General features: G+C 52.9%; 1 protein-coding gene across 2 annotated transcripts in view; it reads left to right on the forward strand.

Annotated features, from left to right (window-relative positions):
- Stk40 (serine/threonine kinase 40) overlaps nucleotides 1-17,335 on the forward strand; it is a 37,009-nt gene that overhangs the window by 16,773 nt on the left and 2,901 nt on the right. The window contains exons 2-11 of one of the 2 annotated variants that reach the window (XM_037202930.1): nucleotides 1,917-1,971; nucleotides 3,817-3,936; nucleotides 4,964-5,049; nucleotides 5,372-5,515; nucleotides 7,976-8,203; nucleotides 8,887-8,939; nucleotides 14,703-14,818; nucleotides 16,285-16,429; nucleotides 16,583-16,702; nucleotides 17,070-17,154. In XM_037202930.1, the coding sequence (XP_037058825.1) occupies nucleotides 3,825-3,936; nucleotides 4,964-5,049; nucleotides 5,372-5,515; nucleotides 7,976-8,203; nucleotides 8,887-8,939; nucleotides 14,703-14,818; nucleotides 16,285-16,429; nucleotides 16,583-16,702; nucleotides 17,070-17,154 (1,089 nt within the window). In that variant the 5' untranslated portion in view covers nucleotides 1,917-1,971; nucleotides 3,817-3,824. The remainder of the gene's footprint in view (nucleotides 1-1,916; nucleotides 1,972-3,816; nucleotides 3,937-4,963; nucleotides 5,050-5,371; nucleotides 5,516-7,975; nucleotides 8,204-8,886; nucleotides 8,940-14,702; nucleotides 14,819-16,284; nucleotides 16,430-16,582; nucleotides 16,703-17,069; nucleotides 17,155-17,335) is intronic. The other variant, XM_028885442.2, reaches the window with a different exon arrangement.

A 17,335-nucleotide genomic window follows, 5' to 3' on the forward strand; every position in this document is an offset into this window, starting at 1 on the left:
AGAACTTAAGCACATAAAATAAAAATAATTTTTTTTTTCGAGACAGGGTTTCTCTGTGAAACAGTCCTGGCTATCCTGGAACTCACTCCGTAGACCAGGCTGGCCTCAAACTCACAGAGATCCGCCTGTCCTGCCTCCTGAGTGCTGCAATTAAAGGCGTGCACCGCCGCCACCACCAAGCAAAAATACATTTTTTTAAAAAATAATAATACCCCTTCTATTACTCATGAAATGGGTCATTTGTAGGAGTAAGGAGACAGTCCTGCTGCAGATACAGAAGTATGGTTCCCCTCCCCCACATGGCTGGCTAATGGGACTGTCAGTTGTCTTAGCCTTCCTGGGAACAGCTTGCCACTGTGTATCAAACACTTTGAAAAAAAAAACAAAAAACCAAAAAACCGTTCACCCTGCCAGGCAGGATGGCTCACAGCTATAAGCTAAACACTTGGGGGCCTGAGAAAGGATCACCACAAGTTTGAAGCCAGCTTGAACTATATAGTGAACTCTTAGTCACCATGGGCTGGACACAGTGGTTTTCAACCTGTGGGTCACAACCCCTTTGGGGATTGAATGACCCTTTCACGGTGGTGGCTTAAGACCACAGGAAAACACAGATTTGACATTATAATTCATAATAAAAAATTACAGTTATAAGGTAGCAACAAAAAAATTTTTTTTTACTTTTTTTTTTTTTTTGGTGCAATGGTGTTTTTGTCTCCATGTATGTCTGTGTGAGGGTGTCAGCTCTTGGAGTTACAGTCAGTTGTTAGCGGCCATGTGGGTGCTGGGAATTGAACCCAGGTCCTCTGGAAGAGCAGTCAGTGCTCTTAAGCTCTGAGCCATCTCTCCAGCCCCCAATGAAAATTATTTTATGGTTGGGTCACCACAGCGTAATCATTAAAAAGTCACAGCATTAGGAAGATTGAGAACCATTGAGCTATGGTGAGACTCTTTAAAAAAAATTGAATGAAAATAATAAAAAATAAAGTTCTTTACCCCATTTGACCCCACAGTTCTGAAGTCTAGCCTCTTGGCATTCACCTGAGAGGGAACAGAGTGCCAAGACCAGTCCCTAGGAGCTTTGAGGTCTTCTGGGTCTGTCCACCTTTCTGAGCCCTGCCTCGGAAAGGAATAATTATTTCTTTGTCTCTTTCCTTCTGTGCTGGCCAGAACCTACATTTGCTTTGTCTAGGACTTTGGGCTCCTTTGTCCTTCTCTCCCAGCCCCCTCGCTCCCCACCAGGTGGCTGCTGGCAGTGTGGCTGACCTCCATGACAGTGTGGCTGACCTCCATGGCAGTGGTCCTTCCCTCTGCTAATTCCCTCCTTTTCCAGCTGCTGACATTTACAGCTGGTCTGCCTTGGGGTTTAAACTTTTTTTTTTTAATTATTTTTTTTTTAGGGATTTAAACTTTAAAGAAAAGAAAAAAGAGCTAAAATATACGGGCATATGTGTAAAGAGGAAAAGGAAGGAAGTGGATGTCCATAGAGTAGGAGGTAAACCGTATCTCACACGATGCCACAGGAGAAGATTGTCAGGGTGCTTTTATCATGTACAAATCTATTCTATTTTTTGCTGTGATGAAGATGGAACCCAAGGCCTGGAACACTCTAGGCAAGTGCTCTGTTTTGTTTTATTTTGAGACAGTGTTTCTGTGTAGCCCTGGCTGTCCTGGAACTCTCTATATAAACCAGGCTAGCCTTGAGCTCACAGATACCTGTCTGCCTCTGCCTTCTAAGTGCTGGGATTAAAGACATGCACCAAGCCTAGCCTTTTTTAAAAAAACAGCTTTAATGAGATATTATTAAATCTTTCACAAACTATACAATTCTACCTAAAATAGGGAGAAAGGAAACTGCAAAATGGCATCAGAGTGTGGTCCATATTTTTACAGTGATTTATATTACTTTGTGACAGTGACGACTGAGGAGACACAGAAGCCTGTCCGGAGAGCAGGCATCCAGGTGGTGAGGTGAGCGTCCTTAGTTTTCGTGCTGGCCTGTTTTTCAGTGTTGGTGCAGAGAATGCCAATTCCTTCTGTATGGAAAAAGAAATTCTAAGAGAAGTTTGGCATTCTCCCTCAGCCTGTGGGGAATGGATGGCCGCGGCCCCTAGTTCTCACACGGCTTCCTTCCCCACTCCCTGCCCGGCATCGGACTCTCAGCAGCATAGACTCTTGGGAACTTGTTGCTGATGGCCTCTGCACGTTTACCTTCATGAGACCCTCTCCTAGGACCGATTACTGCTTTCTCAGCCCACCCCTGTGAACTTCTTCCTGAGCTTTAGCCTGCACTGGTCACTCTGTGACCCCTGCCTTCCCCTTCCACCGGGGCTCTGTCTCCCCAAGGAGGTTTGACTTGGAGAACAAGAACTTAGTGTTTCTGTTATCTGCGTCATGAGGTTAATGTCTTGCAGAACCTAGTGCCCCGTATTTGCCTTGTATTGAAGCCCTAAAGGGGATGGGTTATCAGGAAAGCTACAACCCCATTGGTTGGATGGGTTATCAGGAAAGCTACAACCCCGTTGATTGGCAGGGACAGTAACCCTCCCTCATTTCTCACTATCCCCAATTCATCCTTCCTTCCTTTCTTTTTTTTTTTTTTTTTTTTTTTTTTTTAAGATAGTATCTTGGAGTTAGAGAGATGGTTCAGCAGTTGAGAGCACTGGCTGCTCTTCCAGAGGACCTGGGTTCAATTTTCAACGCCCATATGGCAGCCCACAACTGTCTTAAGTTAGTTCCAGGCATCCAGTGCCCTCTGCCGGCCTCCATAGGCCCCAGACTCGCATGTGCTGCCACAGACATCCGTGCAGGCAAAACACCCACACAAATTCTAAGTTAGTATTCATTATGCTGGGCAGTGGTGGTGCACACCTTTAATTTCAGCACTTGGGAGGCAGAGGTGGCAGATCTCTGAGTTCTAGGCCAGGCTGGTCTACAGGGTGAGTTCCAGGACAGCCAGAGCTACACAGAAACCCTGTTTTGAAAAAAAAAAAAAGTTAGTATTCATTAAAAAAAAAAAGTTTGTCTTGCATCTAATACTTTCAAGTGATCATAATGGATAGTTCATTATAAATTAAAAGTAAAGCCGGGCAGTGGTGGCGCACGCCTTTAATCCCAGCGCTCGGGAGGCAGAGGCAGGCGGATCTCTGAGAGTTCGAGGCCAGCCTGGTCTACAAAGTGAGTTCCAGGACAGGCACCAAAACTACACAGAGAAACCCTGTCTCGAAAAAGCCAAAAATAAATAAATAAATAAATAAAGTAAAAGAAATTCAAGGTCATTCTTGACTACATATCAAACTTTAGGCCAGTACTCCTCAAACTTTGTGGGCAAGAAGTACTAAGCATCATGTATAAGGGGCTGTTTCTCAGGGTCCCCCAGCCCATCACTCCTTGGAGATAACCTGGGGGGGGGTACCACAGGTCTTTGAGCTGTGAGCATTGGAGATGGGGGGCACTCTGAGAAGAGCTGCTCAGGGGCTTGGTTGCCTAGGTTGTCTTCATAGAGGTTTGTCTTCAGCACCCACACAGTCCTGTCCTCTCGGGATCCCTCTGAGCTCTTACAGCAGATGTGCCCACCCTCACTCCTCCATGGTGTTTGGCTGCTGCTGTCAAGGACATCTGCCACTGGTGTGGAGTGACTCTCAAGTAAAGGAGCTGCGGCCCTTTCGTCCTCAGGAACCTTGGGTGCTCCTCCTGGCGGGGAGAAGGTGGCGGTGGCAGCTGTGTGATGTATCTTCGGGTTAGACTGCCTGGCTGGATTCATGTAAGGGAAGTTGTTGGTTTACTCAACAGAAGGATCTTTTCTGTCTTATCCAGAACTGAGAATGAAGCGGAGAGCATCAGACAGGGGAGCTGGGGAAACGTCGGCCAAGGCCAAGGCTCTAGGGAGTGGCATTGCTGGAAATAATGCCAAGAGAGCAGGGCCGTTCGTCCTGGGTAAGTGGCTGACCCCGGGGGAGTGGGCGTGGCCAGGGCGCAAGGGCTGAGGTCACTCCATAGCAAAGGTGGTCAGTTTCTGTCACCATGCCAGCTTTAGATCAAGAGCCAGGCTCTTACCTCCCATTCCCGAGATAAGAATTCCAGAGTCTCAACAAGCTCACAAAAGCACATAGCTACATTAGAACCCTTGACCCACCATCTAAGGCACTATTTAACTTTCTTGAATGACATGATTGATTTCAGTGTTTTTAAATAGAATTTCCGTGAACTTCTTACATTTATTTAGTTTTGGGGAGGGGTGTTTTGAGACAGGATCTGTCTCTATGAGACCAAGCTGGTCTTGGACCTACAGAGCTCTGCCTGCCTCTGCCTCTACCTCCCACATGCTGGAATTAAAGGCTAGTGCCACTATGCCTGGCCCTGAACTTCTTATAGAATACTGTGGAAATCCTTTGGAATTGAATGTTTTCATCAGGCTGAGGAACAGCAGGGCATCCTGCGTGGTATCTGAGGTCCAGCCAGTCAAGGTTGTTGCTGGCTAGGGCTGCAGGTAGTGAGGGCTGGCACCAGGGGCTTGGTGGCACTTTGCTTTAGGATAGCCTTCGGGACCTACAGGCCCAGCCCAATTTCAACTTCAGATACCCAGCAAACAGCTCCTAACGGCGCCTGCTACCAGCAAATGGTCCTGTGCTGTTTGTAGGGTGTAGAGGTAAACAGTGCTGGAGATGGATCACTTCTGCCCTCACAGAATTTAACATGTTTTTTTGGGAAAAAAGACTTCAGCTGAGTGCTAGGGTTATAGGCGTGTACCACACTAGACACTGGAAAACCTTTGGGAGGAATGTGTCAGCAAAAGCCAGGTAGATATCAGGCAGGTACACACAGGTCCTCTCCGCTTTGTAAGATGGAGAACTCTCCACCAAAAGACTTGGGGGTGGGGGCACAGTAGGTATAAAGAGAACATCTGGTGAGAAGGCCTGTGGTGATGTTCTGGAAAGTAAGCTCATGGCTCTATGTGCCGTAGGGCCCCGTCTGGGCAATTCACCGGTACCGAGCATCGTGCAGTGTCTGGCGAGGAAAGACGGCACGGACGACTTCTATCAGTTGAAGGTAAGCAAGCCCAGGCCGGGACCCTCAGAACCGGCCGCCCCAGCCGCTGTCTCCTCTTTGCCTTCACCCCTGCCTCACCTGGGAGCAGAAGTAGCCCCATCTCTTCCCGACAAGCCATCCGGTTCACAGTCTCACTCGGCTCCTGATTAAAGAGCGCTGCATGAATTACAGGCTGTCAAGGACGCAGCTGCCGGCCGTGCATGCCTGCGTGCAGTCGCGGTCAGGCGCAGGCATCACACGGCAGACGTGAACCTGCTTCCCCTGTCCAGCCATTCTGGGGGAGGAAAGCATTTGCTCTTTTTCTTTTTGTGCTTCCCGAAAGATCCTCACCCTGGAGGAGAGAGGAGAGCAAGGAGTAGAGAGCCAGGAGGAAAGGCAGGGCAAGATGCTGCTGCACACCGAGTACTCACTGCTGTCCCTGCTGCACACTCAGGACGGGGTGGTCCATCACCACGGCCTCTTCCAGGTGAGTGGCTCCGCGCTCCTTGCCTTGCCTGGTGTTGTTAGAGCCACATCTGCTCTGTGTGACGCCCAGTATTCCTTCCCTGCTGGCTGCCAGGACCTGAGCAGGGGGATTTGGAATCCGGCTAGGGCCATGCTGGCTGCTCCAGTCTCCCAGTGTGATTTCAGCCTACCAGGATTTGTCACAAATGACAACTTAGAGCGGCCAGGCTTGCTTGGAGGAGCTGCTTTTCTGAGGGAAAAAAAGGAAGTCATTTAATGTCTCCATGCCATTTACAGCTGTGTTGTCTAGATTGGCAGGCTGGACTGGAAGACAGAGCAAGAGTCGGGGTCACCTGTGGTCAGCTCCCACAGTGTGACTATACCACAGGCCTTTTGCCTGCCCAGGCATTTCAGGTCTCTGAGCCCCAGACCCATGTTCTAAAGAATAGGGAGAATCATGGCTACACCTGCCTAAGGCTGGTGGTCCTGGCCACTGTGACACCTGTTCATCATCACCATTGTTCCCTGTCTGCTCCCTGACAAAAAACAAGTGGAACATGCTGATGAGGGTGAACTGTAGCTTCCCAGCCCGGGGATAACAGGAAAATCCCCACCCACGTCCACACCTGTCAAGCTCTTATCCTTAGACTTGCCGTTAGAGGCAACTCCAGAAATTGGAGCATTTTCCTTAAACAGAAATGAAGTCCATTTTTGTATCTTGATTCTGATATCTTTGTATGCAATTTTGGTATCTTCGTATGCTTGGCCTTTGTTTGTATGACAGAACAGAGGTGACCAAAAGTATCTTGAGCGGTTATCTGTGTGTTGAACACTGGGCCCAGACCCTGCAGCAAGCAAAGCCCAGCTCTGACCCTGCTTTTAGGAGAAATTGCTATTGGGTCTATTCCCCAGAGGGCTTTGGCTATCTGCTGGCAGTGAGCAGGCCTCCTCTGGCCTGCAGGACCCCAGCAGACATGTTGCACTGTCTTGGTCACACTTGGGGTCCCTTGCAGTAAGGAGAGGGAGGGGGACCGACTGTGGTCCCTGTGTCGGCAGCTGACCCTGGCTGCAGCAGGCTTTGTTTGCTTGGCTGACTTATCCTTGGCCTCAGGGAGGGAGGGAGGCAGGGATTGCCAGCTCCCCTTTATGAGTGAGGAACTAGACTCCTGAGATGCAGCTATGAGGCCAGCACTGTATCCCTTGCCCCTGGAGCCAAGAAGAGAGCTTCATGCCATATCTGAGACAGTCAGGGTTCTGTGAAGGAACAGAACCTAAGGGGAATTTATTGACTGGCTCCCAGGTTGTGGATTCAGGTAATCCAACAAAGGCTGCCTGAGGATAGGAAAGCAGAGAGTCTGGTAGTTCAGTCCACAAGGCTGGGTACTTGAGAAGTCCCAGTCTGGTGCTGAAGGCCTGGAGAGAGGGCTGGGCTTCAGTCTGGAAGCCCCAAGTTAGTTCTAATACTGGTGATGGAGTGCTGTAGTAGTGGGGTAGATGGACTTGCCAGGGAGTGAGGGTAAGCGGGCAAAAGCAGGGTCCCCCTCTTTTTTCAGTTTTTTGAGACAAAGTCTCATCACGTCTTACCGGCCTAGAGCTGGAAATGCAGACTAGACTGGCCTTGAACTCATAGAGATCTGCTTGCTTCTGCCTCCTGCGTGCTGGGATTAAAGGCGTGTGCCACTGTGCCTGGCCCTCAGTTTCCTTCTTCCTTGTCCTTTTACATGGGCCATCACTAGAGAATGCAGCACACATATTTAAGGTTGATCTTCCTTCTTCAAATAATCAGATTAAGAAGATCGCTCACAAGTGCATCACTTGGCAGTTAGTTGATTACAGATGCAGTCACGTGTGCAGTTGACAACCAGAATCAGCCGTCACACACGGAATACTGTGTAATCCCAGAAGCTTTCCAGGAGTGACCACTCTTAAACTTCTGCAGTCTTATTCCTGGAGTGGTGGCACATGACTTTAATCCCAGCAGACGGATCTCTGTGAGTTTGAGGCCAGCCTGGTCTACATATGAAGCACCAGGCCAGTCACTACTACATAGTGAGACCCTGTCTCAAAAAACTAAACAGAAACATCTGCAGTCTTAGAGGTAGATGAGAGTGACATTGTGACAGCTGGAATCTGGGAGTTGAGGGGCCAGTGTCACTGCCGCAGCACGGGCTGAGAGAGCCACTCGACTTGAAATGCCCAGTGCTGACCCTAGCCCTTGCCCTGTGATGAAGCCTTCATCTGAGAGGTCGAATTTGGGCATGCTGGGCATGTTGCTCCACCTACAGGAAGCTGAACACTACCTTCAGGCTGTGTGGGTCTCAGTCTTCTGCTCACTGGCTCCTGCCGGTTTGTTTCAGTGGTTTGAAGAGCCACCTGGGTGTGCCTCACCCAGGGCAGCAGAATTCAGCCACTTCCCTCTGGACCTCAAAAGGAGGGCTTTAACACACTCACCCCCCACCCCCTGTCTCTCCTCACCTCCCAGGACCGCACCTGTGAAGCGGTCGAGGACACAGAGTCTGGCCGGATGGTGAAGAAGATGAAGAAACGCATCTGCCTCGTCCTGGACTGCCTCTGTGCACATGACTTCAGCGACAAGACCGCCGACCTCATCAACCTACAGCACTATGTCATCAAGGAGAAGAGGCTCAGTGAACGGGAGACTGTGGTCATTTTCTATGATGTGGTGCGCGTGGTGGAAGCCCTGCACCAGGTGAGGCCAGGACCCCACGTGCCACAGTAACTGCGTCCTTCTCAGCTCCGGCTTAGCAGAAAGCGGCTTGGTTCTGACCTTCCCAGGTGTGCTTTGCAGCCGGAGTGCCCAGAGGGAAGACTCTCTGCTGCCCTGGGTGAGGCAGCCCAGCAGAGCCCATGCAGTCATCCCCAGTCAGTCAAGAAGCTAAATGAGAGCCCCCCAGCTCAGGGGTGACTAACTGTAAGAGACGGTTAGTTACACAGGCCAGCTGAGCTTTGGAAAGACTGGTGTCAGGTACCCCGAGGTGGAGGACAGAAATGCGTGAGCCTCCTCCTGGGCCCTGTGGGCCACGCCTGGAGTACTCAGTTGCAGAAGGGAAGCACTGGCTCTTTGCCCCCACCTCCAGCCTGCAGGATGGAGGAGGAGGAGGAGGAGGAGGAGGAGGAGGAGGAGGAGGAGGAGGAGGAGGAGGAGGAGGCGGAGGCTTTTCCCATAAGCTGCTGCTCTGGGGTGAGAAGTAGCGAGGAGACTGCTAGGCCACTTCTTACCCACTTGAGATGCATGCTTGATGAGGCCTAAGAGACAGCTCCTAGGGCGTTCTTGCCTTCCCAGACCCTGCTGACCCTCCATCTTCCAAAGTGGACCCCATCCCACTTGTCACTTTCTGGTGCAAACCATCCACCCATTTCATTGCTTTTCAGAAGAACATCGTGCACAGGGACCTGAAGCTTGGGAACATGGTGCTCAATAAAAGGTGAGTGTCCCTTCCTCCGAGAAGCCCTCAGGCTGGGCTCCATGCTGCAGCTCCCACTTCTCGGCAGTGTCCGCGGGAGTCTGACTCTGCACAGCCCAGCATCCAGGCAGCCCAGGACTAGCAATCCTGTCTTGCTGAAACCAGGGGTTCCGAGTCACGGAAAAGAAGAGGCACTGGCACTCCCAGTGTGGGCAGAGCTGCCTGGGTCTTGGAGGGATGTGGGAGGTGCAGCAGATTGCTCTCTTGGGCACTGGCCCCTTCAGCCATGATTAGGGCAGTGGTGTAAGGTTTCAGGACCCACGGGAGGAAGGACTACCGGGCTGCCACAGTCCTAGAAAGGCAGCCCTGGGAAGAGGGACCGCCTCACCTGCTTCCCTGGGCCTCTCCCTCCCTTTCCCTTCTGGGTCGGGCAGCAGCACATACTCATAGCACAAGTGTCGTGGTGGTGATTTGTTCCATGATGTGGTCAGTCCAGGAGGGGCCCCGCTGTCCTTGTACAGGAGCCAAAGCTCCCATGGTCACGAGGAAAGAAACTGTAGGGAGGTGGGCCGCACAGGAGGGGCAGCTGCAGCCTGATGTGCCGTCGGGTGGAACCGCACAAGGGCGAAACTACCCTCCTCTCCACCAGCTCTGGTGTTGGGACTGCAGGCTTGTTTCTGGGGTGCTGACCAGAAAACAAGGTTCATGTCACATACATACCAAGGACAGCACGGGAGCTGGCTGATTAGGAAAGATGAGCAAAGGTTTGCCAGCTTGAGAACATGAAGGGATGAGAACCTCAGTGTCACACTCTGCAGAGGGGAGGGGAGGGGAGGGGAGGAAACAGGAAATTCCAGGGCTTCTTTGACCCCATCTGGCTAAGTGAGGAGCTAGGGAAGATGAAGGGGCAGGATGTGGGGGTCGGACCTGGCTCAGAGCCCGCCCTGCGCTGCCTCTTATTTGGAGACTGCTTCTTCACTTCACTTGCTAAGTGAATTCATCCATGTGTCCCGTTACCAACGCTGAGCTTGTTTCTCGTCTGCAGAGTGGAGTGAACCCACCTTCCTGCCAAGAGCAGCTCAATACAAATAGATGTAAAATTGCCAGGTGGGGGTCGGCACCTCTAAACACACCCCAGTGTCGATTCTAAGAGAATCTGAGCGAGACAGAAGAGACTCCCACTCCTCACATGAGGCTGGGGGGCCTGCAGTTCCCGCAGGCTTGGCTGGGACTCAGGAGAGGAAGGCAGGCGTTGGAGGGCGCTAGCCACCTTGGCCTAAAGTTGTGGAGACTCTTAAGATGACTTAGCATATCAGTGTGAGGGTTTCGCCGGTTCCTAGCACTCAGAAGCCAAAGGCAGGGGCATCATAAGTTTGAGGTCAACCTGAGCTGTATAAGCAAGAAAGACCCTGTCTTTAAGAAACCATAACAAAGGAAAACTTGGGTCCTGTTTGTTCTAGGCCCTTGGTGGGACCCTGAGGAACCCATGTCCCAACCAGCTGGACTAGAGAGCCTGGGCTCTTGGTTAACAGCTGCTTGTTGGCTTGCTGGCTCTCTAAATGAGCATCCTGAGGGTTGTCATGGAAACATGCAGTGGGGCTCCTGCCTGGTAACCGCACCAGTGTGCCGTGGCCTCTTTTTTCCACTGGTGGTTTTGCCTCTGTCTCTCCCTTCTCCCAGCCCCACCCCCCTGCTGTGTGGTCTGAAGGAGCACCTCTGGAGTGCACCTCTGGGCACAGCTGTAGCCGGTCTCAAGTAACTTTTGGGTGCAGAGCACTGTACCTCTTAGGACAGACGGAGTCCATCTACCTTTCGCTTGAGTACCCAGACTCAGGAAAGGTACAAGGAGACGTAGCGTGGAAAGCCCCTCATATTCCCAGTTCCTCCTTGCCATGCCAGCCCTTTCCCACCCATCCTGCCCAGCCTCTTGTATTAGCCAGTGGAATGCAAACAGGCTGAGAGCCCCCAGGAAGGGAATGGGAAAAAGCAAGGGCTGAAATCTGAAGTCCTTGGGGTTATGTGAGGCTGACTGTGGGTTCTTTCTTCCTCCTTCCTCTTGGGTAGGCGAGTTGCATACCAGTTCCTAGAAAAGCAGAACGCTGTGGTAGCCCAGAGGCCATAGCTGAAGTGTGACTCACCCAGAGCAGCCCCTGCTGACGCACATCACCCCGCCACCCCTGCCACCCCTCGATGCCCTTACCCTCCTGTCAGAACCAGCTGAGGGGTCTGGGACTCCTGGGGAGCTGTATGCCACCCTGCCAATGTGGGTGGTTGTGGCGAGGCAGGCAAGCATTGCCAAGCCTTAGGAGGTCTCTGGGCTGACCATGGCGTTTCCTGTGGGAGAGACTCCAGGTACCTCAGTGGTGGAACAGCCTCCACAGGCAGGAAGTTGGCCGTCCTGCTGCAGGACCTAGAGGGGCAGCACCAGTGCATGTGCTCCAGGGCCGGTTGTCACCCCTGTCGGTGACAGTGGCTTTCCTAGGCTGTCCTGGGCATGCCAGCTGGCAGAGAATGAGAGGCTGTTGGCAGCTTCTTCTGGCAAGCCTGGAGCTCTGTGCCCACTGTAGACTGTCTTCTTACCCAGTCAGGTCCAGCCTGATCCTGAGAGTCAGGCTTTGCCGTTTTCCCCCTCATAGAAAAGGACATTTGAGTTGAGCAGGAGCTTCACACAGCAAGGCATGGCAGAGGCGGGATCGGGCCCACTGCCCCTGCTTGACTACCCTCCCAGCATCCCACGCCTGAGACCACAGGATGCATCTGTGGCCGCAGTGGCCGGCACAGAACCCCGGTGCTGTTGTGTGAAACCTTACAGTCAGTCCTGTGTCAGGAGCAGTGACAGAAGGCTCACTGCTGGGGCATTCCGCATCCTAGCATGCAGATGAGCCTCGCTGGGACCCTTCGTCCGCATTCTTAGGCTCTATCCTGCAGGGCATCCTGGGCTGGAGCTGGAGCCCACATCTCCCCTGGGAATGTGGAGACAGACTGGCCTTTGTTTGTGCCGAGCCCTTTGCCAGCAGAATTCCCTGAGGTAGCTGAAGGGCTCTCAGAGCCTCTTGGATGCAGCTCCTGGGGAAGTCCACTCACAGCCACATGCCCTGCTCTTGAGCCCACCCTCCCGCTGCCCTGCAGGCTCTTCTAGAAAGACGTGCACAAGGCCCCTCCTTGAGAATCTCGCCACTGTTCCCCAGCTGCCCTGCTCGGCCAGTAAGCACAAGCCAGTGCAGTTAGGGAAGAGACACCCCTCCTCACTGGTGCTCCCCTAGGTCCTCTTGACAAAGGCCACCCTCCCTTTCATCCCCAGCTGTAGTGGGGGGAGGACCACACCATGAGCTTCCTCGAAAGGTCCCAAGCCCAGAGCCTCCTGCTTGACGGTTCTCAGAGAAGAGCCTATTTTCCTAGGACACGGCAATCTGAAACTCAAGACAAGATGAGTTAGCCTGGATGGAACAGAAGGAAAAGTCCTTTGGGGGCCAGGCTCTTCCGGGGGCTCTGAGGCCTGACAGAGCTGGGCTTCAACCTACCTCCCAGCTCTCCGAAGCTGTGTGACCTTGGGCGGGTCCCTTTACTTCTAGACTTTAGTTGTACCTTCTGATGAGGAATTGAAAAGTCAGAGGCAGAGCCAGGCGAATCTCTGTGAGTTCGAGGCCAGCCTGGTCTCCAAAGCAAGTTCCAGGAAAGGCGCAAAGGTACATAGAGAAACCCTGTCTCGAAAAACCAAAAAGAAAAAGGAAAGTCTCCCTCACAGGCCGCTGTGGGAATAAATGAAAACAGTCCACCTGAGTCCTGGCAAAAGGATAGAAGTGCTGGGCCCTGAAACCAGCTCTGGATTTCCTGTGTGCCACCCTCCATCATTTCCTCTGTAACAGCAGAGTGATATCTGCTTGTCTCGGCTCCCTCCTTACGCCAAAGGCTCTCCCTTACCCACTGTATGGGAGCCACATTCCTCCCAAAGGCCCTGCTGCTCTAAGTGAGGAGCGTCAGGAAGCTACAGGCAGTCACGGTGCTAGGGTTCATAATTTTGGGGAATAGGGCTGGTGTGTACAAGCCCTGGCTTTGACCCCTAGCACTTGAGGAAACGAAACAGTCACAAAGGTTGTTGGAAACAGACAATACATTGTCTCATGGTGACTCTAAAATGTGCCCCCTAAGCCTGTGTGCATGTGGTGTGGGTACAGCCCCCAGTGACCTGCTACACTTCAGGACAGTGCCTCCTTCACAAGACAGTGTGGGTTCTGCATGCTGAGCCTCCTCCAGCCTGTGCAGCTGCACCCCAGAACTCGTGAAGAAAGGCTGCCTGCTCACAGCTGTTAGCAAAGGGAACCCCACCACGGCAGAGCTGGCCTGGCAGCCTCGCCGGCTCACAGTGCCTTCCCTTTCTGGAGCAAACTCCCTCTCTTGGAGGCCTGGAGCCAGTGGAGACCCAGATCTGCATTGCTGACCATCTGCTAGCTATTGGGCTCATGGCTAGCCTCCTCATATCAACAGCAGTGTGCATACCCTACCACAGAGCAGGAAAAGCTCCCCACCCTTCCAGTGCTGAGTCTCCCGTAGGCTTGGCCCCAGTGCGGTTTTAGAAAGATAGAGTGGTTGAGATTGGTTAATTGTACCATTGCTCTGGGCTGGCGCCCTCCATTCCCATTCTGTTAGCCCTGAAGATTGTGAGGACTGGGAAGACCTGAGATGACACACTCACCTAATTGGACGCCAGGGCTCTTTGGAGAGACCATCTTCTCTGGGGAAGATAGTTCAGTTGGTTAAGTGCTTGCCAGGCAAGTATGGAGGATTTGAGTTCAGATCCCTAGCTTAAAAGGCTGGAATGGTGGTGTGAGCCTCTAACCCCATCCCTGTTGAAGAATAAACAAGAGGATCCCTGGACTTGCTGACCAGGTAGTCCTGCCAAATTGGTGAGCTCTGGGTTCAGTAAGACCTTGTCTCAAAAAATTATGTAAAGGGGGCTGGAGAGATGGTTCACTATCTCTATCGCCCCAGATCACTGCCTTTCTGCTCCAAGGACAGCACTACGTAGTGGGTACAGCACATGAGGCGGTGGTGGTGGGCACCCCTTTAATCCCACATTGGGAGGTAGAAGCAGGCGGATCTCTGTGAGTTCAAGGCCAGCTGGTCTACAGAGTGAGATCCAGGACAGCCAGGGCTCCACAGAGAAACCCTGTCTTGGAGTGGAAGGGGGAGGTGGAATGGGGTGGGGCAAACAAATACATGCAGGCAAAACACCCATACACCTAGTATATTGAGCAATAGAGAAAGACACCAGATGCGGACATTTGGCCTTCATAACATGGACACACACAGAGCTGTCAGCCGGAGGGTATGACATAGGATCAGCTTCCACACTCCACCAGAACATGTGGAAAGTTCCCATGGGACCAGAGTCCCCATGTGAAGCCCAGGCCTGGTATTCTGTGGTATACTGGACTTCCTGCCGAGAGGATGCCTCAGACTGTCCTCTCTGCAGTGGCCACAGCACAGTGAGAGAAGGAGGGTTAAGTAAGGGTCGTGTCTGCTGGTCTTTTTCCTGTGTGTGCAAATGGGGGAGTCATATTGAAGTTGAGGGTTGCCCCCAATCTTGAATATGGTGAAAATCTCTGGGAACTGTTCCAGCTGTAAGCTGTACCCCTGAGATTCAGCCAGAGCAGAGGTTCAGGGGAGGTGGCTGCTGTCGTCTTGGAGAGAAGCCTGGATGCTTTTGTGTAGACTAAGGAGCCTGCCCCAGCAGGGTACCTCACTCTGGGGCCTCTGTGTTCACTCTCTCCCTCCCATTCTTAGGACCCATCGGATAACTATCACCAACTTCTGCCTTGGGAAACATCTTGTGAGTGAGGGGGACCTGCTGAAGGACCAGAGGGGGAGCCCTGCCTACATCAGTCCTGATGTGCTCAGTGGTATGTGTGGTCCCCACATTGTGGCAGTACACTCCTTGAACAGATGGTAGCCTGAGGGCAGGCCCTGGACTAGGTCCTGGGCTTTCCTGACCCACCCTGTCCAGATCTCCACTCTAATGGAGGAACGAGCCACGTGCCCACATGAGGTTAGAGCTACGTACGAGAGAGAGAGAGAGAGAGAGAGAGAGAGAGAGAGAGAGAGAGAGAGAGAGAGAGAGAGAGAGAGAGATGGGCATTCCAGAAGAGCATGTAAGGGCACTAAGATCTTCCCTGGGTTGTGGCATTTAAACTGCAGTGTTAAGAACTACAAGTCCAGTTGTGTGAGCATGGTACCACACATCCGGCCTCCCAGCACTCAGGAGGCAGAGGCAGGAGGATATTGAGTTCTGGGCTAGCCTGGGTCACATAACAAGACCCTGTCTCAACACTCCTGCCCCCAGATAAAGCCACATTGCTATCCTGAGGACAATTTCACAAAACCCCTTTTTACAGATAAGGACACTGAGGCTAGGGTGACCTTTTTGTTTTATACCTTCAAAAATTAGTAATAGGTTTCACTGTGACGTTTTCTTTTTTGTGGGGGAAGGTTTGAGACAGGGTTTCTCTGTGTTGTTTTGGTGCCTGTCCTGGAACTCACTCTGTAGACCAGGCTGGCCTTGAACTCACAGAGATCCACCTGGTTCTGCTTCCCGAGTGCTGGGGTTACAGGCGTGCGCCACTACCGCCCATGACATTTTCATTTTTATGCATATATATCAGTATGCTCTGTTCCTGTTTTCCTGTTTGTCTTCTCATCCCTCTCCCGTGGTCCTCTGGTTCCCTTGCTCCCTCCAGATGGTCCCTCTGGCTTTTGTGGTCCATATGTCCCATTACAGCCTCCTTCCCACTCCCCCCCCAACCCCCCACCCCACCCCCCCCGTGGTAGGGACATGCAGACCACACCACTGACGGGGAAGCCGGTGAGAGGTTGATGGAGTAAATGTGCAGGTCCAGGCTGGGAGCAGGCAGTGAGCGCAGTAACTGACATCTGTGTCCAAACTCGTCATCTAGTGTTGCTTCTCTAGTGAGAAGCAACAGAGACAGGGGGTGGGGGCAGCGGTGGGGGCGGGGGTGGGGGTGAGAGCGAAGGATGGGGGATGGGGCTGCCAGCTGTGTCTACAGACACACTGGCTGCCTGCGCTGAGCTGCTTTCCTGGCTGTGGGAGTGGTCGCTAGCTCCCAGAGTCTCCTGGGCTGATGAAGATGATACAGAGTCCGGCAGAGCAGGGCAAGGTGGGTGGGCTGCACATACCCAGGCGTCATCCTGGGAGCAGGGGACTGGCCAGCGAGCGAGCAGGAGCTCTGGCCTGCACTTGCTTGCCCTGAGGGGAAGAACGGAAGAAGGATGTGAAGCAAAGGTGGGAGTTGGAGTGAGTAGCTGCCCAGGGACGTCATTCCAACTGAGTGTTCGTGTGCCTTGTCCCCAGGCCGGCCATACCGGGGCAAGCCTAGTGACATGTGGGCCCTGGGTGTGGTTCTCTTCACCATGCTCTACGGCCAGTTCCCCTTCTACGACAGCATCCCACAGGAGCTCTTCCGCAAGATCAAGGCTGCTGAGTACACCATCCCCGAGTGAGTCCTGCCTCCTGGGAGGGTGGGGAAGGGTCAGCTGGCCCTCGGGGACTTCAGGGAAGGGTCAGCAGTCCTGCTGGGGTCCTGGGGCCCTGTGTCAAAGACCAGCCCCCGTCACCCGGCTGAGGCTTCTTCCTCTTCCTCCCTGTCCAGGGATGGGAGGGTCTCTGAGAACACAGTGTGTCTTATCCGGAAACTGCTGGTCCTTGACCCCCAGCAACGCCTGGCTGCTGCTGATGTCCTGGAGGCCCTCAGTGCCATCATCGCATCTTGGTAAGTGGGTCTGCACAAGGTCTGGGGCTCAGACGCTCTGCCGCCCTGCACAGCCGAGCAGCCCTTTTCTCTGCTCGACCACCAGCCTCAGGTTCTCCTGAAGGCAGGGCTATGAGGGTGTAGGCAGAGTGCAGGATGGGCATCTCCTGCCTGCATGACATGCCGACTGTGAGGTGGCCATTGCCTTGCTGAATTCCACCACAGCCCTTGCAGCAGGGGATGTCCACTCTTTATGGACCAGAAGATAGAGGCCCAGAGCAGTCAGCCATGTTAGGCAGGTACTGACTAGGTCCTAAGCTGGACTGACTGTAGACAAGTCAGGAGCAGTAGGGACCTGTCTAATCTGGCATGTCCCCTTTCCCTGCAGGCAGTCACTGTCCTCTCTGAGTGGGCCTTTGCAAGTGGTTCCAGACATTGATGACCAAATAAGCAACTCTGACAGCTCCCAGGAGGTGAGTGTGGAGAGGGAGGCCAGGTTCTGGCCTGCTTGTGTCCTGTCCACCTGAGGCCCCATCCTGTGTCCCGTCCACCCGAAGTCCCCAGCCTGTGTCCCGTCCACCCGAGGCCCCCAGCCTGTGTCCTCCACCCAAGGTCTCCAGCCTGAGAAGAGACAGCTAGCTGACATGGAATCAG

This window comes from Peromyscus leucopus, chromosome 2 (genome assembly GCF_004664715.2).
Source record: "Peromyscus leucopus breed LL Stock chromosome 2, UCI_PerLeu_2.1, whole genome shotgun sequence".
NCBI classification, from domain to species: Eukaryota; Metazoa; Chordata; class Mammalia; order Rodentia; family Cricetidae; genus Peromyscus; species Peromyscus leucopus.